The sequence below is a fragment of the Cervus elaphus genome, chromosome 5, assembly GCF_910594005.1.
Source record: "Cervus elaphus chromosome 5, mCerEla1.1, whole genome shotgun sequence".
Taxonomy (NCBI): Eukaryota; Metazoa; Chordata; class Mammalia; order Artiodactyla; family Cervidae; genus Cervus; species Cervus elaphus.
In genome coordinates this window covers 54,493,449-54,515,564 of record NC_057819.1, presented here as the reverse complement: position 1 = coordinate 54,515,564, position 22,116 = coordinate 54,493,449, and the positions used below count along the sequence as shown (strand labels likewise).

Below are 22,116 nucleotides of genomic sequence, written 5' to 3'. Positions count from 1 at the left end.
TCCCAATTGTTTTTTTTTTATAATTTAATTTTTATTTTGTATTGGGATAGAGCTGATTTACAGTGTTGTGTTAGTTCCAGGTATACAGCAGAGTGATTCAGTTGCATGTATGAAGTTATACGCATGTTCATTCTTTTCAGATTTTTTCCCCATAGGCTATTACAGAATACTGAGCAGAGCTCCCTGTGTACACAGTTGGTCCTTGTTGATAATTTTCTTTATTCATAGTGTGTATCTGTTCATCTGAAACTGTTCTGAAGACTTGATGGTGCCCGCAGATATGCATTTTAATTCTCTAGGTCATTCTGTTAGGATGATCTGAAGAGCACACTTTAAGAACTTTTAATTCTTAGAGTCGTCAAATTCATAGCAACAGGAAGTACAATGGTGGTTGCCAGGGGTGGGTGAAAGGGTGAATGGACAATTCATGTTACAGGGTATACATTTTCAGCTTAGGAAGATGAAAAATTGCTGGAGCCGGATGGTGATGATGGCTGCACACCCATGTGAATGTATCAATACTGAATGCCACTGAATGGTATGCCTAAAAATGGTTAAAATGGTCAGCTTTACATTATATCTATATTATCACAATAAAAAGAAAAACAAGAAATTTGAATGCAAGCAGAAGTCATTATTTTAAAATATTGGTGAATCTTTGCTTCCATACTAATTATTGATAAATTAAATATCTCCAGTGTAAAATGTAATTTGTGCTCAATTATGGATCCACGTTGTACAATAGTTCATCATTGCTTTATGACAGGGCAAAAACAATGACCTAGATAGAAAGATCATAGCACTTGATTTATGCTTTATTAAGAGAAAATAGATTTCTTGTCTATCCATAATTTGGGCAAACAAATGGGGGTATTAGAGTCGCTCAGTCTGCATGATTGCTCCTCTTCCTGCTGTCCTCAAGTGTATTCATCTGATTTTGCCTCACCTTGGTTTTGCAATAAAGATCCATGGTGATACTCATGCTTTTTTCAGGACAGGGTGTGGGCCAGTGTGGGCAAGAGCCTGAACTGCATTATTGCAATGGTGGATAAACTGATCGAAAGAGAGAGCGGTGGCGAGGGAGGCAGTGACAGCAGCAAAGACGTAGAAAAGGACTCTTCTCCGGTGGACTCCATCATAACTCATCCAAAGGGTAAGGAGTCATTTTTTTTTCCCAATCATTGACTGAGTAAACAAAATGAGAAAGCCAAGATAAAATGAGATAGAAAAACGAGGAGTCAATAGTGCTTTTGATGAAAGCGCTGATCGTGTGCTTTTCCACTGCTCTGGCTGGGGTGATGGAAGGCTATTTATCAAATTGCATCTTGGTTGTGTTTTCAGAACTGCTTGCAGTGCTCATTTTTTTTTTTTTTTTACTACATAAAAACCCTCTTGAAAGGAGAACAGTGTTTTCTTTTAAAGAGTCTGATATAGTTTAATCTACTTTTACACACATTCTTCCAAAATTTTATTAGGAACAGAAACAAGCATCTGAAAACACTTAGAAACTTTGAGGACTATCAGGATGCAACATCTTAAAAAGGTTTCTGAAAAGGTGATATGGTAAAATGCTGTTCACCTTATTCCGAGGGAGTGAGTTTGTGAATTATTTCAAAAACATATGTCTTAATACCATATAAGAAGAATGTGTTTGTGTGTTATTCCAAAGACATATTTTCATGAAGCTTAAATTTTCATAGATACATGTATAGGCACATACACTGATGTATACATATGCGTACACATACGGGTGTGTGTCACTATAGACACACACACATATTTATGTATAGAGACAGAGAGAGATACTTTCAAAGTATGTCTTATTACAAGCTTGACTAGCAAATATGGCTTCTTTTATTAAAATTTTTTTGTTAATTTGATTAATTTTGACAACAAAAACTAAGTCAGATATCTGCACTTCTCTGTGATACAAAGACTTGCTCCTAGAGTTGTTCCAGCCAGATTCTTAAGTGTTTGGAGATAAAAAGTGCTACCCTACCCTCTTCTTCTAAAATCTGCTTTCCCTTTTCCTTAAGGAAAATGAGTATAAGAAAATATGGCTGCTTATCAAATTAAATTGTTTTCTCAATTTGTTTTCCTGATTTTTTATTACTCACAGCTTCATCAGGAGTTTAATTACAGGAACCATCAATCTTTCATCACCTGATTAACAGTAGAACGATTTCTAAATCACATTCGTCAACAGTGGCTTTCTAAAGTTTTCTTATTGTAGATGTTTCTCATCCTCCATAGTACACTCACTTACGTGGAAAGTTTACACTGATTTTTTTAATGTTCTACTTGATTTAACTGTATATGAGGATTTTCTTTTTTAATAATATCAATTTTATTAATGAAGCTGGTCCAGATTCATAACTTCACATGAATCAAAATGAAAGCCTATCATAATTTATGTCAAAAAGAAATAGCATACTTCAGTTTTCTTTAATTGAATATTTCTTGACCATCAGCGATGAGCCAGGCACTGTTCTGTGCTCTGGAAAATGAGGTAAAGAAGCAGAATCCATATTAGTGATTTGTTCTGTCCATTAACTGTTCAAGGCACTTGGGGCAGAGTAAGATTAAGAGGTTAAGGAATACTGAATTTTGCCACATTTTTTGATGTTCCAGAAAACTGCTTATTGATGAGAACAGAGTTCCAAAGTATTGGAAATTATGCATTTATTCATATCTTGTATTTTGTCAGAAGATCGTATCTGTGCAATCAGTTTCCATTTAAAAAGTAAAAATATTTGGTAGGTAAGTCATTTGTAAAATTAGATGAATCACCTTCATTTGAATGTAAAATATTGCTTGGATATAGCCTAAAAACCATGTAGAATTTGCTCCTAAAGCGAATTCATAACTAGATCAGTTTTGTGGATAGTTGGAGTCAAATTATAACACAGTGTCTTACAATTTATTTCATTATCTTTATTAGTTTTATTAATATCTTCTTTTCCATGTTTATTTCAATCATTCTTTTTTGAGTTATAAACTTTTTTAGGAGATAAGACATTGTTTAAATTAATAAAATAAAATACATACTTTGGTCTGAAAATTATTTAGTATTGGATAATGTATTACTTAGTATTAGATAATGTAGTATTATCAAATAATTCTAAAGTTAAAGCTGTTAACATTTTATGTGTTGGATGATTGTGTATAGAATGCATAATAGAAAATTTTGGTAAGGATATTGGTTCATAAAAGGGATGATTAACAAATAAAAGTGTGATGTATTGCAAATGAATGTGTGCTCAGGTATACTTATAATATATTAAATATGTGATGGATGTTATTGCATATTTGCTGTGGGATTGTTAATCAGTTATTTAAGTAAAATTTATTTTTATTAAGTAATAAAAATGATAATTATTATTCATTTATTTTAATCTTCCTCTTAATTTAGGAAAAAATGCACTTTTCGTTTCTACCCTGAACTTTGTCACATTGAACAATGCAGCAGAGAATTTAATAATGGCTTTCTGAACTATAAAGCAAACAAGCTAAAGTTGCAGTTTACATATACTATCCTTTTAACTATTTCAGAAAAAAGATATTTGAGATCAGTTCAGTTCAGTTGCTCAGTCGTGTCTGGCTCTTTGCGATCCCATGAACCACAGCACGCCAGGCCTCCCTGTCCATCATCAACCCCTGGAGTTGACCCAAACTCATGTCCATTGAATCAGCGATGCCATCCAACCGTCTCATACTCTGTCATCCCCTTCTCCTCTGCCCTCAATCTTTCCCAGCATCAGGATCTTTTCAAATGAGTCAGCTCTTTGCATCAGGTGGCCAAAATATTGGAGTTTCAGCTTCAACATCAGTCCTTCCAATGAACACTCAGGACTGATCTCCTTTAGGATGGACTGGTTGGATCTCCTTGCAGTCCAAGGGACTCTCAAAAGTATTCTCCAATACCACAGTTCAAAAGTATCAATTCTTTGGCGCTTTATAGTCTTTATAGTCCAACTCTCACATCCATACATGACCACTGGAAAAACCATAACCTTGACTAGACAGACCTTTGTTGTCAAAGTAATGTCTCTGCTTTTCAATATGCTGTCTAGGTTGGTCATAACTTTCCTTCCAACGAGTAAGCATCTTTTAATTTCATGGCTGCAATCACCATCTGTGGTGATTTTGGAGCCCAAAAAAATAAAGTCAGCCAATGTTTCCACTGTTTCCCCATTTATTTGCCATGAAGTGATGGGACCAGATGCCATGATCTTAGTTTTCTGAATGTTAAGCTTTAAGCCAACTTTTTAACTCTCTTTCACTTTCATCAAGAGGCTCTTTAGTTCTTCTTCACTTTCTGCCATAAGGGTGGTGTCATCTGCATATCTGAGGTTATTGATATTTCTCCAGGCAATCTTGATTCCAGCTTGTGCTTCCTCCAGCCCAGGGTTTCTCATGATGTACTCTGCATATGATTTAAATAAGCAGGGTGACAATATACAGCCTTTGACGTACTCCTTTCCCTATTGGGAACCAGTCTGTTGTTCCATGTCAAATTCTAACTGTAAAATGTAAGCATCTTTGAACATGAAAATCTTTAACTACATTTCAGAAATTATCCTCTAAGTCAGATTGCTGCAAGTGGAATTATTTTATAAGGAAAAATTACTCCTTCTCTCCCATGTATTTATTTATACAATGACTTGTTGAAATCAGTGTGGACTCATGAATACTTACTTTATTCTTTGGTTTATATGCCTCTAATGTTGTTATTTATTTGGGGCTCAAATTGTTCAAGGGCTAGCTATTAGGAGCTCTTGGTGGCCTTTTGGTAGCTTCTCTTGCCATAGACTATGTATTTAGTTTCTCACTTACTTCCTTACTTTTACATTTGATTCACTCTCTTATTCTCTGGTTTCATAAAAAACTTATTCAAGGTTCATCTGTATTTGTCCCAGCTTGTGGTTCAGCTATTTTCCAAGGAACCCTGGTTTCTTTTTTGGAGAATAGCATTTAGAAACCAACATTTGGTTGGGTGGGGATGTTTTAATGGTTCTTTGTAACAATAGGTACTCTGAACAGCAGTACCTACGGACACTCTTTTACCTTATCAGCTTTAGATATTTTCAGTGATTCCATGCCATTTTGGACAGAAATCATCATATTGTAGTTTCAAATTATTTGTGTCTTGATATTGTGGTGCAGCAGTAAACAATCTGCCTGCCAGTGCAGGAGACTCGAGAGATGCTGGTTTGATCCCTGGGTCAGGAAGATTCCCCTGGAGTAGGAAATGGCAACCCACTCCATTATTCTTGTCTGGAAAATTTCACTGACAGAGGAGCCTAGTAGGCTACCGTCCATGGGGTTGGAAAGAGTCAGACATGACTTTACATGCATGCATATACACATTATGTAACTTTTTAAATATTGTATTTCAAAATAATATTTTTGCTAATGAAATCCATTTCTTCAATAACACCACATTTATCCTCAGTGCATAGCTGTGGTGGAAAAGCCATTACATTATTTTCATTCCACAGTTAATTAATAAACTGATTTAGTGAGTGATTTGAGTCATCTAAAGTTTATTGTTATGTGTGATGTGCTAAACACTGATAGGCATTTCTTGCCACATCATCATAAGCGATTATTTTCCTAACATTAGAGTAGTTTTTTCCTTAGAATTCAGTTCTACAAATATTTTAATCAATAAAATAATTGTGGTCGATTTCTGATCAGTTAATCAACTTAATAAAATTTTGTTCATGTGCTTTTGACTGGTGTGTTTTATGTTGGGATATGTTTTGAAATCTCATAATTAACCTTATGATAGTTGGTTTTTCTTTCTTTACCATCATCTTGTATTTTTACATTATAATCATCGTGTTTCTTTGTTGGTTAAACAGATGGTCTTCTGAACTGTTGCTACATTTTTTCATTTTTTAATGTTCCTTTATAACTGCAAATATTTCTCTTCTCAACATGTAGATTTTTCTCTTTACAGTGTATCAATTTAATAATGTTTTAAACCTGTAGTTTTGAAGGTTTTTTATTTTAGATCTAGAATTTTTCACTATATCTTACTTCATAAATTTTTTTTCAGGATTACTGCAAATAGTGCTGAGAGAAGAAAATCTTTCTGTACATTCTGAGAACGAGTAATAGAATAATTGTTCCAAACTCTCATGCTGATGTATATCCATATGTTTTCTTAACAAACAAGATTGTCCTCTTATTTTTGTACATTTAAACATACTTATAAGCAGGTGGCCCAGTTGGTAATGAATCTGCCTGCAGTGCAGGAGATCTGGGTTTGATCCCTGGGTTTGGAAGATCCCTTGGAGAAGGAAATGGCAACGGTCTCCAGTATTCTTGCCTGGAGAATTCCATAGACAGAGGAGCCTGGTGGGCTACAGTCCATGGGGTCGCAAAGAGTCAGACATGATTGAGTAACTAACACTTTCATTTTCACTTTTCAAAGGTATAGCGTCAAGTACAGTGCAACACAGGACTGCCTCCCTGCTTTTACATACTATTCTATTAATGATATTTACGTTTTTATTAGCTATTCCCTTGCAGCTCAGCTGGCAATGCGGGAGACCTAGGTTCAATCCCTGGGTTGGGAAGGTCCCCTGGAGAAGGGAAAGGCTACCCACTCCAGTATTCTGGCCTAGAGAATTCCATGGACTATACAGTCCATGGGGTCACAAAGAGTCGGACATGATTGAACAACTTTCACTTTCACTAATAGCTCCATTGAAATCCATAAACCTTGCTAAATTGGACCTATACCTCAGGCTTCTCAAAATTCAAGTAATATTTAAGCATTACTCTGTGCTAGACATTTTGAAATATTAGGGGCACAAGAAGATTAAGACCCAGTCTGTCTCAATTTTATCGAAGAGATTGATGTCTAAGCCTATGACTGTAATATAATACACTTTTGAGTACAAGCTGAAAAATACCTGTTTCTTTCATCCATCACGCCTACTGCCCTACTAAGGTTTATTTTATTCACATGTTGTAAACATTTCCTATCTACTCACAGAAGCGATAGATTAAAATGATGAGAAAGCAGAGCTAAATATAGATCCTTGAGGCACATTTCAAAAAAGAATTGCATGCATTGAAATACACTAGTTAATCACTACTCTGGGAACATGTGTTCATCCAGCTATATGTTGACCCATTCATGCTATTAGATGGCCTGTATTTCTCTGTCTTTCACAAGGGTATCATGAAGTACATTGTGAAAGGCCAAATACCCTATATCATTGAATACTATTTTTTCCTCATCCACACAGCTATAAGTCCTTCCAAAAAGAAGATGAAGTTCCTGTGACATAGTTTTTCCTAATGAGCCCAGGTTGCCTTCACGTCATCACTTTTTCTTCGTACAAAGATGGTAAACATCAGGCATATCACAGACTTAGTTCACTTACTAGTGGTTAGTCTCATGTCCTTTCCCAATTCATAATTTTCCTTTAACTTTCAGACACACTCGTTATTGGACCTGAGAATTCACTTTTCCTCCCACATCTTTTATTATATTTCCAGCTGTCTCCAGTTAACAAAATTGTCTGATAACCACCAAGAATTCAATTTATTTCAATAATTTATTACCATTTATTATCCATAGCTTGCTAATGCCAAAGATAAGTCATCTGAAAAAGGCACCCCATCCTCCAAATAGGGACAAATCCAAAGTTTTTCATTTGTTTTAAGCAAATCTCCCATCTTTTATCTTCTATCTTTGGTTGACCACAATAACTATCTTCCTAATACACTGGAAATAATTATTGACTAGAACAATTAATCAGTTGACACAACTATATCTAAAATAGTTCATGGCATTAGGCCTTATGGAAGAGACACACCAAATACATATTAGTTGAAAAACAAAGAGGAAGATCCTTTCATTCATTCAATAGATATTATTTGAACATCTGTCCTATACCAGGCACTGTATCTAGAAACACATTACGTCACTGCCCTGTTCTTGAAGTCTGGTGGATAAACAGTTGTATTTGAAAGAAGACACACAGAGATTTTCCAAAGACAGCTTCTGCAAGATAAAGAACATAGAAGAGGAAGTATGCATTTGGGAGTCATCAGCAGATAGATAGATGAAACTGGAGAAAATGAAAAGAGAAAGAATAGGAAAAGATGAGCAAAATCTATCTTGCTGAACCTTGGGGCATGGAAACTGCCTTCAACTGAGGAGTTAGAAGCCCCAAAGGATGAAAATCAAATGCAACTTGGATACTAAACAAAGGTATCCAAAGAGAGGAAATAATCACTTTAATAGTTAAAACTGACTGCACTCACATTTATACGACATATACTTTGCTAAATTTTCCATCCCTCCCTCCCTTTAATCTCGCAACAAACTTATAGGGGATATTGTTTTATTCCCATTTTATAGATGAGAAAGTTGAGTGCTGCTTCTAAGATCACAGAGCTGGTAGATATCTGAGCAAGGATTCACATCCAGGCAGAGTGTTTCCTGATTGAATTTGTCAAAAAGAATTGGGGCTGTAAAATAACCGGTGAAAAGGAATGCTTAATTTTTTATCTTTAATAATTTTTTTTAATTGGAGGGTCACTTTACAATGCTGTTGGTTTCTGCTGTACAACATGAATCAGCCATAAGTATAAAATTTTAAGAGCAGTTTTGCATGTGAGTTTACTTTCCTTTATGTTTGCCATTAATATCTGATTAATGGTTTGTCAGGTGGTCATAGCTAATGCTTCACTTGTTGCTTATCTTTCTCCCTGTCTTACAAGGCCCTCAACTCCGAGACTCCCACCTGTCTCTTCACAGTGCTCGGCTCCCTTCTTCCTCTCATCCTGCTTCATCCTTTCTTACCCAGTCACACTGGACTCTTTTGAGATCTCATCTTTTGCTTTGCAGTGCTGGGCTTTCAAAGGATTGCCCACCTCTACCATCCTCAGGCTCAAACTTTTTATCCACTGAGGCATCTTTTTCTGATCTTTCAGACCACAGCTGGCATTACAAGCATGGGAGCAGTGCAAGTGCTCAGATTCCTCTCTCAGCAGGGCCCCATGCCATGGGATTAATGCTCTGTGGTCATCACGCCTTTTTAATACTGTTAGCTGTGTTGTTATGAATAAAGTCCAGTAGTGTGGAGAAGGCTGTGTCTGGGACATGGAGACTTAATTCATCTCCAGTTCTGCCCCCGCTGGTTCTCCAGTGCCTGCCCAGCTTCCCCATCCTTATCGCAGTCCAGTGACCATCTCTCATTCCCACCCTTACCTACCAAGAGGCCTGGGTGCAAGTGCTGGAGAGGCAGACTCAGGCTAGGTGCCTTTGAAGATCTGAACACAGGCTATCACCATGCCCAAAGGACTATGACACAAAAGAGTAAGTAGAAATCGCCATGACAGGTCAGAGAGATACTACTGAGGAAGAAAGGAAAAAGCTTGCTTACTGCTTTTCAAGCAGAAGTCTCACAATTTTATTTTTTCATTGAATTCTGAAAATTATAGAATCATGCTTTCTACAAGGATTGCAAGTACAAAGTCCCACAGACATCATGCGTGATAATGATCAAGTTCACCTGAATGAGCCAGCTGAAGCTGATGGACACTGGACCAAACTAGGAAGCATGTATCCCTTCAAAAGAGGGCCACCACTCCAGCTCCAGCCAGTCATTCCCATATGGGAACCTGGACCTAAAGTTACCGTATCTTCTGATTTTTCAAGTGAATCTGAATTTTTGTATACAATATCCCAATTTTTAAAAGTTGATAATAGGTTTTTTTTTAATCATCATAATGTGAGGAAGGCCAAATAAAATACATTTGAGGGTCAAATGAAGCTGTTCCTGGGCCACTGGTTTGCAGCCTCTGTATTTCTGATTTATTGGAAACATTATTTTAAATGTTATCTCCCCTCCTAGCCTTGGCTCTATGAGAGAATATGCCAAGTATTTTTTTTATTTTCTCTGAATCTCCAGAGGCTAACATCATTCAGAAGCAACACTGTGGAGTAAAGGCTGAATCACCCTGATCTGCACTGCTACTGGACAAGAAATGCTTAATTTTCTCAATATTTCTAAGTGACTGTCTTCAGTGTATGTGCACATTTATGCATGCCGCTGCTGTGCTGTGTTCAGTCATGTCTGACTCTGCAACCCCGTGGATTGTAGCCCACCAGGCTCCTCTGTCCATGAGATTTTCCAGGCAAGAGTACTGGAGTGGGTTGCCGTTTCCTTCTATAGTATTTATGCATACATGCCTGAAAATCATCATATCCTCAGAACTTACACTTAACATGAGAATCATTTCAGTGGTTTTATGATGTGTCACAAGTCTGTTTTACTTTGTAAAGTATAAATATGCAAGTGCAGAGCATCATTTTCATCTACAGGTTTACATATTAATACTCTTGAATTTAATGAATTTCTGCACATGAATATTTATAATTTCATTGGGAAGAAAAAACATCAATGAACAAGGGTCTTTAAAACTCATAGGCCAGTAAGCAAAACAACTTGTAAAGTGCACTTACAAATTTTAAAAATATTTGGTAAAAATAAAAATGATAACAGATATTTTATTACAAACTTAGAATTCCAATTATAATGGTACATTATGACATTTTTAACATTCAGTTTTCTCAGAAAACTTATGTTATTTCCCTTAAAAATTGTACAGTGACTTATAACGAAATAACACTTGACTCAGAACCAAGATATTGTACTTGCCAAGTCCACAATTTATTTATTTGGCTACATGACCTTTGGCAGGTCACTTAAATTCTCTGGACCTCACTTTCTTTGTTGGTAAAATAAAGATCATCTGCAATTTTTTAAGATCTCTTCCAGTTCTGAAGTTCTATGATAATAAGTTGTCATATAATTTGTGAATTTTTTTTTCTTTCTTTTCAATCATTCAGCGTATTTTAGTTGAGCATCTACTGTGTGTCAGGCACTATTCTAGATACCAGGATATAGTAGTGAACAAAACGGACAAAACACCTGACCTCCTGAGTTTTATATTCTTTTCATGTCTCTCAACATAATACATACCATAAGAAAGAAAGACATTGCCTAATATGTTAAAAGTGACATTCTGTGGAAAATTACAGAGCAAAGTAAGAGGGTTTCAGATTATTATTGACATTTAATAGAGGAAGCTTCATTGAAAAGTTGATGTTTGAACGAAGAAGCAAGGAGATAAGGGAGTGAGCCATATGGATACCTGGGGTAAGGATATATTGAGTGTTGAAAACAACTAATGCAAAAGTCTTGAGGCATACGTGTGCTTTCCACAATCAGACAACAGCAAAGAAGCTCATTTGGTCTGAATATGAAAAGTGAAGGGGAGAGTGTAGACGATGAGTTTAAATAATTTAAAGCCTTTGTATTGACTATTACTCTGAGGAAATCAAGAAGCAATTGGAGGGTTTTGAGCAGAGGACTAACCTGATTTGACAGATTTTAACACCCAGGCTGTTATGTTCAGACTAGACTGTAGATAAGGATAGAACCAGGCATAGACCAGTTAGAAGCTAATATATTTCTCTAATTGAGACATGATGGTAGTAGCCTGGACTAAGAAAAGTAGCCTGGACATGATGAAAAGTAGCTGGGTTCTGTACTTACTTTGAAAGTGGTGCCAACAGAGTTTTCTGATGGTTTGGATGGGAAAATGAGAGAAGGGAGAAGTCAGGAATGAGCTGGAGGATGGGGTGGCTGTGGACTAGCTGGCAAGGACTCTGGAAAGAACAAGTTTTGTAGTCAGGAATAGGGACATGTTCTCTTTGAATATCTTAAGTTTACCATGGAAGTATCAAGTATGCAGTTAGATATAAAAATCTGAAATTCAGGAGTGAGGGTTAGATAAATGGTCTCAAATTGGGAATTGCTATCAGGTAATTTAAAGTCATGAAACTGAATAATGTCAGCAAAAAAAAAAAAAAGAATTGAGTTTTCAGAGAAAAGAGAAATGACCTACAGATCACAAATGAGGACAATCCGATGTTAACAAGCAGAGGAGCCGACATCAGGGTTGGATAAAGAGTGACCAGTGACTTAGGAGGTTAACATATATGACATCCCGAAATCTAGGGTTAGAAGGTATTCAACAGAGGAGGAGGGATCCATCTGCCCACCGCGGCTGGTAGGTAAGGGAAATGACGGCTGAGAAGTGACTTTGGATTTAGCAGCGTGGAAGACATTGATGATGCTGCTGAGAGTGGCTGAACTAGAATACACAGGGATTAAAGCCTCAGTAGAGAGGGTTATGAGGAAAAGAAGAAAAGGAACTGGAGACAGCATGTATGAACAACCCTCTGAGGGCTTTCAGCACGAAAGGAAGCAGAGAAACAGGGTGGAAGCTGTAGAGGGAAGTAGAGTCAAGAGAGGATTATTTTTTAAAGATGGGATGATAACCATGTGTCCTAATGGGAACAATCCAGTAACAAAGAAATACTGATGATGTCGGAGGCAGGGGAGGGAACTGCTTGAGTGATACCCTTCAGTGGTGAGAGGAGGGATGATCTGGTGTATACAGATAGAGGAGCTGGTCTTCGCTAGAGAACAAATAGTTTGTCCTCAGAAATAGGAGAGAAGACAGGCAGAGAGGACAAGCATATGGGCACCAAGGAGGAAAGGCGGGGGTGGGATGAATTGGGATTGATGCATATATATATGTTTATTATTGATACTGTGTATAAAGCAGATAACTAAACAGCTCAGAGAGTTGCTCAATGCTCTGTGGTGACCTAAATGGGAAGGAAATCCAAAAAAGAGGGGATATATGCACAGCAATTCACTTTGCTCTTCAGCAGAAACATGTTCCGTTGTGAAGCAACTATACCCCAATAAAACTTAATTTAAAAAAAAAGAGAGAAGGAAGAGCATAAGAAATGTGGGTGAGTGGACAGACATCAGATCATATGTCTAAATGACTTAATGCTTGTTCCCATCTTTTTTAAAGTAGTAGCCAACAGTTTGGTGTTGCTTCATATGTGCCAAAATTATTTTGAAGATGCTGCCTTTATCATTTCACCCTTGCAACACTCATAGGAGTAGTTCGACCCATTTAATGGATAAAGAAGTAGACAGTTGATATTCCATGTACTTTCATGCCAAGTCCAGTGGCCTGGCCTGGATTCAGACCCTGGTGGTCCAAGTTGAGGACTTGTCCCCTCAATCACAATTCTGTACTGCTTCTGTTCTTTTCGGGAGAAAGCATTGCTAAATCTTAAATCTGTACAGATAAATTTTTTGCAATCATCCTTGGCACAAAATGTTAAGTTTTATCAGATACAAATTAGCAGTATTATGAGACAACTTCATGAAAAGCAATCCCATTGGTATCTCTCAAACATTTACTATGAAATTGTACCTTGTGTAGAAAGAGTTGCCACGTATTCATAATCACAATTGAAAAAATATTTCTCATTCTCATATATCTGATGATATTCATACCCACAGAGAAAGTGGGATAGACCAAAAGAAAAAAAAAAAGATTCATATCTCCCTTGTGGGAAATGTGAGGCATATAAATATAGAATAAGATGGGAAATAGTATTGTTTTTCGTTATGGTTGGTTATTTGCCTACCTTAGTTGCTCAGTCATGTCTGAGTCTTTGTGATCCTTTAGACTCTAGCCTACCAGGCTCCTCTGTCTCTGGAATTCTCCAGGCAAGGATACTGGAGTGGGTTGCCATTTCCTTCTGCAGGAGATCTTCCTGATCCAGGAAGATAAGAACCCATGTCTCCCAAGTTCTCGGGCCTGGTGCACTGGGAAGACCCAGAGGAATCGGGTGGAGAGGGAGGTGGGAGGGGGGATCGGGATGGGGAATACGTGTAACTCTATGGCTGATTCATATCAATGTATGACAAAACCCACTGAAATGTTGTGAAATAATTAGCCTCCAACTAATAAAAAAAAAAAAAAAAAGAACCCATGTCTCCTGTGTCTCCTGCATTGCAGGAGGATTCTTTACCCGCTGAGCCACTGGGGAAGCAAGCCCCTCTTGCCTACTTACTCAGCACTTATAAGTTGAATCTATTTACTTTAGACTTTGTTGGATTTGTAGAAATAAGTTTCTAAGGGTGCACTGTATTCCACTGGCCTTGAAATTAACTAGGAAACTAATCACTCACCTAGTGCACTTCAGGGTAGAAATGTGTTTCATTTTCCGTCCTCTTGGTGTTCTAACCAAGCTTTCATCAACTCACTCTCCACCACGCCTCTCTTCTCAATCATAGTTAGTGGACAAAATTTAAATGACAAGAGCTCTCTGTTGTAGATGTATCGGTGATTTGAGGTTACTTGTTGACTCATAACCTATGTACTTACTCTTCAATTTCAGCATGTTTGTAGATCAGAGTCCTGAGATTATAGTTTTGAGGGGTCAAAAGGCAAAATAAGCCCAAGGAATGTGAACACGTGACTCTTCCTGTTCCAGCATAAGCCCTGATTGAATTTTTTTTTTTTTTTGCTTCCGCCTATACAGAGCGTGTTTGATTAATGGATTTAGTTCCTGGAAACTGTCTTAGCAGAATTTACTTCAAGCTTCCAGCTTTGTGCTATGAGATGAGAAGTTTAACCAGGGTAGCAGTTGATGCATTTCCTTTGCTGTTTGGCTAAGAGCAAGACTGGAAAGTTTTATGACATTGTTCTCAGACTGGCAGGATTTAAACAAACAAGGTTTCCTTAACATGAGAAAAGGTTGCTTTGTTCTTCCCCTGGCAGTTTGTCTGGAGTCAGGCAGTCCACTCATTTCTCATACATCTGGGAGGTACCAAGATCAGTCACTTACTTTGGGTCATAGTTCACTGGATGCGATGATGGTTACATCTGAAGATGCATCTTTGCCCTTTGCGCGAATACCCTTGGTGCCTTTAAGACTGCTCCTCCTAGAGGCAAAGGAAGACACAGCATTTATATGGGATCTTCCTCCCAGAGTTACCATTAGCCTTGCTCGACCTGATACCCAGGGGCTTCCCAGGTGGAGCTAGTAGCAAAGAACCCGCCCGCCAATGCAGGAGACATAAGACACACAGGTTTGATCCCTGAGTCAGGAAGGTCCCTGGAGAAGGGAATAGCTACCCACTCCAGTGTTCTTGCCTGGAGAACCCCATGGACAGAGGAGCCTGGTGGGCTACAGTCCATAGAGTCACAAAGAGTCAGACGCCACTGAAGCGATTTAGCACGCATGCGTGCATCTGATACCCATTATTTCTAGATTTGGCCTTGCTTCTTAGCTTTTGTCTCCCTGCTCACCTAAAATCTACATCTTCCTGTTTCTCCCCCCACTTCTACTTACTCCATTCCCTATGCCTACCATGGTGACTGTCCACTTGATTTTCCATTGTTTTTTATCAGGGATTCAGGCGCAGCTCATGTGTGTATATGCTTAGTCACTCAGTCATGTCCAGCTCTTTGTGACCCCATGGACTGTAGCCCACCAGGCTCCTCTGTCCATGGGATTCTCCAAGCAAGAATGCTGGAGTGGGTTGTCATTCAATACTTACTTCCCCTTTATTCCTGCCTTTTTCAAGTCTTTTCATCATCTTAGCCCCATCCCCTCTCCCCTCCAGTCCTGCTTCTGAGCTCCTCCAAGTTAGTTCCTGGCTTTTGTTTACAGCACTCGGCATCATCAAACCAGACATCCCTCCCCGACTGTTCCTACAAAGACTCACTGTTTTGGTGTTCACTCCCTATATACCAAGCAGCTTCCCTGACCTCCCTCTGCATAGCTCTCCCTTCACTTGTTCAGGAAGCGACAGGACCATGACTGAACGTGATCTTCATACCAGAGATGCATTCTCTTGCCTCTAAACCCTTAACCCCGCTAGATGTGTCTTGTCCCAACTTGCTTAGCCCTTATACCCTCCTTACACTGAAGGCATTACTTTACAGCTCCTGAGACTTTCTCTTCTGTATTTTAAGCTCCTTGAGGGTAGCGGTCATGAGTTTTAAAATTAGTATCACCCCAGGACCTCATACTGAAGAGGTTCTATTTGTCTAACAAATGAGTGTGTAGTTGGCCCGCTGTGTCTGCAGGTTCTGCATCTGTGGTTGGTTGAATCGCCAGATGTAGAACCTGTGGGTATGGAGGCTTGATAGCATTACACCATTTTTTAGAAGGGACATGAGCATCCTTGGGGGTGAATATCAAGGGGTCCCAGTAGCCAGTCCTCCACAGATGCAGTATTTCTCATGATGGGCAATGAAAAAAAGGGGAAATTGATACAAGGAAGAAAGCTTAGCATTCGTTAAAGACAGATAAATATAGATTTTTTTTTCTTTTTTTAATTCCTGGACCAGAGCCAGGAGATGATTCATAAAGATGGAAATGGAGTGAGGAAGACTTGGAGGAGGGCATTCTTAGTGGCCAGGGACGTCATTCTAGGCAGCTCAGCCTCCGCAGGTGCTTCTCTTTCCTTGAATTACTCCTCTGTTGTCTGGGTTAGCTTCATTTCTGTGTTCTGTAGCCCGGGATTCGGCTGATCCTTGGAGCCCTCCGATGGCTGGGTGTCTCGGGTCTATGACCAAAGTTGCATGTGTGTGTTATACAAAGGAGTCCTGCTGTAAGGTATCTGGAGAGGAAACCTTATCATTAGTTGATCCCTCCAAGCACTGACATTCACATTGTAAAACTGTACCCAAAGCATAGACGGTCACACAGGTCGCCATCTCTGAGTCGGTGCAGAGCAATGTGTGTGTGTGTTCAGTCTGGCTCCTGTGTCCCCATGGACTGTAGCCCACCAGGCTCCCCCCTGTCCTTGGAATTTTTCAGGAAAGGACACTGGAGTGGGTTGGCATTTCCTCCTCCAGGGGATCTTCCTGAACCAGGGATTGAACCCGTGTCACTTGCATCTCCTGCATTGGCAGGTGGATTCTTTACCACTGTGCCAACTGGGAAGCTCTGATATAGAACACAGGCCCTTCAACACCATCGATGACTCTATGGGCAGAGATATACCCACTCCCAGCCCCCAACCTTGAAACCACTGCCAGTTCTATGCCACCTGAGGTTTGGACACCCTGTTAGAAACCCTGTCAGCTGTGGAATGGGTCTCCGTTCCTCTCACAAGCTTGGGAATTTTTTCGCCCTCCTTAAAGGCCATTCTAATTGTTCTGCTCCACAGTTCATCATCTTCTGAACTTAGGTGAATCCTACGAGCCAGGCTCATATATTTCTTCTGTCTCTTTGCATAAAGTTTAATGGGTAGGCAAGCTTTGAGCTTTTCCTTTTTTCCCAATGCCTGAAAAGTTGTGATAACAAAAATAATACTGGCTACAAGCTTCTGTGAAGTTAATTATTTTAAATGAACGAAGGAGACTGAGCACCTGAGAAGAAAATGGCTCAGAAATTGGAAAGAAAACATTATATTCTGCTACTGTCGGTTGGAATTTGGCCCTTTTATTTTTCTCCTGAGCAACATAAGAGCCATTGAGCTCAGAGGACGTGAACATCCTGAACAGAAAATAGATGGTGTGTGGAGGAGGTGAGGGGGGCGCCCCGCCGTCATTCTTTGAATCCTTCAGTGAATTCACTTGAATCCTGTTAGAGAAGCGAGTCAAGGGCTGGAAAACAGGCTCTGCTTGGACGACTTCCAGCACACTTCACAGAGCTCAGGAAAAGCTCAGCTAAGCCACACACATTTTATGCTTTCCTGAGGAAAGACTCTGCTTGTTGGTCTCAGGGTTAAGGAGTTTCAGCAAGTTTTTATAGAGATACTAAAACATTCTCTTCATATTTTCCTCTGTCACTAAAAGGAGCCCAGGGGAGAGAATCAATGATGTGGGCACTTACGTGCCTGCTGGGCCAGTTAGCTTCTGGGAGAGGTGTAGGTGCAGTGCCTACGTGTTGGCAAGCCCTTAGCTACCTGGCGTCTCTGGGTTTATCGTAGGTGTGTATGTGTATATGTGTGTGTGTAAAAATCTCCGTTGAAACATGAGGAAACTAAACTCAGAAGCATGGATGTGTGCATTTCAAGATTCTTTTATTTTTTAAGCCTTTTATTGAGCTATAACACAGATACTGAAAAGTATATACATCTTAAGTGAACAGCTTAATGAATTTTTGCATATTATATACACCCATGTAAGACCACTCACATGAAGACATAAATAATTTAGAGTGCCTCAGAAGGTTCCCTCATACATAAAAGGCACCACTTTTAGTTGTTTAAAGATAAGTCTGAATCTCATTTCAAGATTTCTTACTTGAACTAGAAAATGCAGAATGAACTCCATCTTCATCCATCCCAGAAAATGACTTTCCCATCGGGACAAAACAAGTGCCATGTAAATTGTGAAATAGGGGGAGACAGGAAGCCGTGAGGGATGATGTCACAGTGGTCTCAGGATTGTCAGGACCTGCTGCTTTTTTGGTTGTACCCCAAAAATATTTTTCAGGAAAAACACAAGCATTTGCTATGCCTTTCTCAGAGTGATTTGGAATGCTCGTTGAAGCAAAAAGGCCCTTTATGAACTGACTCCTTCAGCCTGTCTCTGCCCTGTCGCACACCATTGTGTTTATTTCAGAACCTGAGATTTACACTGAGTGAATATTAACAGGGAACAAAACCTGAAGTCATGGCAATTTGCATTTGCCAGTGAGGTTTACCTTTATCTGCTAAACTTAAATTGCTTCTTTTCTAGAAGAAAAAAAAAAAAAAGTACTTTTAGCTTTCTCATACTTCTTGATAGGAAGCTTACTGCTATCTCTAAGACACTCTACCTTGCTCACCAACTTGTCATTTTCTTATTTATCATTGTTTTCTTACATTGTCCTTTTCCTTAAATTTTAGTCATAAGAAGTATATATAATTAGAGTAAGCGAAGACACTGGAAAGTGGTTAGTGTCAAATACCTAAGAGCACTTCTAGACATAGAATTTCAGTGTGTTTGTTTATTTTTCAGGTCCTCAGTTTTATTCCAGTAGGACTAGATCAGGTGATCTCTTTCTTTTTTGATCTCATTGCATTTCTGATTAGGAATCAAATGGTTAAATTAGAGTGAAGATAGGTTTAGAAGTGACGAAATTATGCTGATGAAGAAATCTGTGAAGATTCTCCTTTTAAAGATCTTTAAGAAAAGCCATCAGCTCTGTTTAATTTGAGCTAGTATCTTCCAAGGCGGGGAGGGGCGGGGGGAATAAGTTAATTTTCCACTTTCTGATAGAAAGAGCTTATCACGCTTTTGGCGAGGTTACTGATCACTTGACACAGAAGAGGATGCAAGGCGCCCGGACAACATATACCTGCTATTTGGGAACTTTGCAAATGTGTAAAAGAGTATAAATCAGTTACAGAATGGAGTAAGTGACCAGGTAGTTTTACTTCAGGCTGATAAAGCAGCGCCATCTACTGCACACAGGCTTTATTTTACGTTGGAGAATTCTTCAGTAGAAATTCATTTTTGCAGACCTAAACACAAAGCAAAATTGGTTTTCAGTCTGTTATCTTTTAAGATATACATCTGGGTCGATTTATTGAGATATTTGTTTTCCACATGTATTTGTCTGTTCATATTGAGAACAATAATCAAATAGCAGAGTGAAAGGTAAGACAATGTAACTATGAAAACAATATGAATGTCAAGTGTTCCTTCTTGATGTCTCTTGATGTGTCTTTTACTCTGCAAATAAGTCTGATGTACCTCCATCTGCCCTTTTATGTCTACTAATGACGTAAAAATCAATGGTTACCTGGTGCCTATTTCAACTGAACCACTGTTCATATTTTATCCTAAGCTGCCCACAAATGAGTCCTTTTTAACAGGGCTTCATTGAATTCTCTTTCCTCTAGTGTTTTTTATTCCTCTCATAACACTTAATTCTACAATATTTTAAAATAATAACTCCTAATGTTCCTAATGTATTTTGTATTACAACTTCACATATGCATTTACATAGAGTATTAACAAGAGCACCTCTTTTTATTAAGTTGGGACCATTAATTATCCTTTCAACCATTTTGGTTTATTTCATCTAATCTATTATAGAACATAAAACAAGTTAGTGACAGTAGATAGGGTGCGATAGTGATTATGATTCTTTTCATCACTACCTATAACTCTTTCAAGGTCTTAACTGGTTATTGACCATTCACATTACTCACTCTGTAAACTGAGAAGATTGTATCACTTCAGATCTTGATTCATAGTTAACTTTCAGCATGCACTCATTTTTTTTTCAATCGTATTTGTATTTGTCATACCACTGTCAATTTATATATTAATGGAATAGCACACAGTCTGGAATTTATAATATTTGACATTTGTCAAGGTTTGATTTTCAAATAGACTGAAATAGAATATAACTTGTTTCTATATCACATGCCAAAGCCATAATTATATAACTGAAACATGTTAAATTTCTAGGCATACAGAAAGCACAGATGGTTTCAGTTTTGTATCCTGACTTGAAGAAAAGCTATTCAGATTCCAAATACTGTCAAAAACTTGATTTTCTCATTCATGCCTATATGTTAAAAGACTTTTGTTCAATTTATTCCAACTTTACTCATTTAATTAAAAATTGAATATTTGATATGCTGCAATCTGGAGAGCCAGTGAGTAAAACAGAAATTTCTTACCCTCAGTGAGTTCACTTTCTTGCAGAAGAGTACGGGCAAGGAGCTGTGAACACAAAGAAAGCGAACCTGACCCAAATTTTAGTAAATGAGGAGGGGATTTAGGGGAGAAATTAAGAACACTTCCTGGAAGAGAGAAGCCTTGAATTGAGTCTGCAGAGAAGATAAAGTATTTGTCAGGAAGATAAGCACGGGAAGAATGCTCCAGGATTGCAGATAGGATTTGCAGAGACACTGAGATGAGAGAGCAGAACAGATGTGGGGAAATGGGTCTGTTCAGCTCCCCTGGGACTCAAAGCTACAAATGAAAAAGTTCTGAGAGATGAGACTGGACACATAGGTCGAGATCAGATAATGCAGGGTCTGTCATGCTTTGGGACTTCGTTCTGAATGCTTTGGTGTCTTTAAAATAGTAAGGAAATGAAAGAGTGATTGGTGGAATTCAAACTGATTAGAAAGATCCCTGTAGCAACTCTGTTGAGAAAAGATTGGAGAAGGATATGCCTGGAGGAAGAGGGGTCACTTATGGAGCAGGATAGGAAGTGGTCCGTGGGAAATGGGTAACTGATAATGGGAGAGGGCAAAAGGAAGATGAGTGTTTGATGGGAGTTTGAAGCCCCTAGACTGTAGTTCACCAGGCTTCTCTGTCCATGGAATTCTCCAGGCAAGAATACTGGAGGCGGTAGCCATTCCCTTCTCTGGGGGAACTTCTTGACCCAGAGATAGGACCTGGGTCTCCTGCATTGCAGGCGGATTCCTTACCATCTGAGCCACAGGAAAGCCCTATTACGGTGGTAGAACTAATTTCATGACCCACTATATGTGAAGACTATAGAAGGAGTCCAGGAAAACATGTTTCCAGCAGGGGAAGAGTTTGATGGCACCATCCACCAAGATCCAGGCAATGCACAGATGAGAGATGAGCAGAGAGGAGAGGAGTTCTTCTATAAATGAGATACATCCAAGTGGAGAGATCCAATGGGTGGCTGGTTATAGACATCGCGAGTTCAGAGGAGAAATTGGGATTGGAAATCTCTTATCTTTGTAACTTCTAAGTAATGTGTAGAACATCACTGAAAGTAAATAAATTGGTTCTGTCCTCCCAGATCTTCCTTAATCTGTCTATCCCACTATTCTTGTGCTCCGTCCGCCCCGCAGAGGACTGGTATGAGCAGCTGTATCCCCTCATCCTCGCCCTGAAGGACTGCATGGGAGACGTGGTGAATCGAGCTAAGCAGTCCCTGACGTTCGTTCTCCTTCAGGAGCTCGCCTACAGCCTGCCCCAGTGTTTGATGCTGACATTGAGAAGAGACATCGTCTTCAGCCAGGCGGTAGGTGCCTCTTGTTTTTGTGAGCCCAGCACACTGATGGGCTGTCAGATAGTATCCTCAGTGAGGAAAGAGATCGTCTTACGATAGTCTGCTTTTACTTTTATTTTTTTGGCCATACCGCCTGGCCTGTGGGATCCTGGTTCCCTGACCAGGGATTGAACCCATGCCCCCTGCATTGGAAGCTTGGAGTCTTAATCATTGGACCACCAGGAAAGTCCAGTAGTTTGCTCTTTAAG

The 22,116-nt window shown here is 38.9% G+C and overlaps 1 protein-coding gene across 4 annotated transcripts in view; it reads left to right on the top strand.

Annotated features, from left to right (window-relative positions):
• Positions 1 to 22,116, top strand: part of INPP4B (inositol polyphosphate-4-phosphatase type II B) — an 839,852-nt gene that overhangs the window by 723,540 nt on the left and 94,196 nt on the right. For all 4 annotated transcript variants that reach the window (XM_043902501.1, XM_043902500.1, XM_043902504.1 and 1 more), the window contains 2 exons: positions 994 to 1,153; positions 21,708 to 21,880. In XM_043902501.1, the coding sequence (XP_043758436.1) occupies positions 994 to 1,153; positions 21,708 to 21,880 (333 nt within the window). The remainder of the gene's footprint in view (positions 1 to 993; positions 1,154 to 21,707; positions 21,881 to 22,116) is intronic.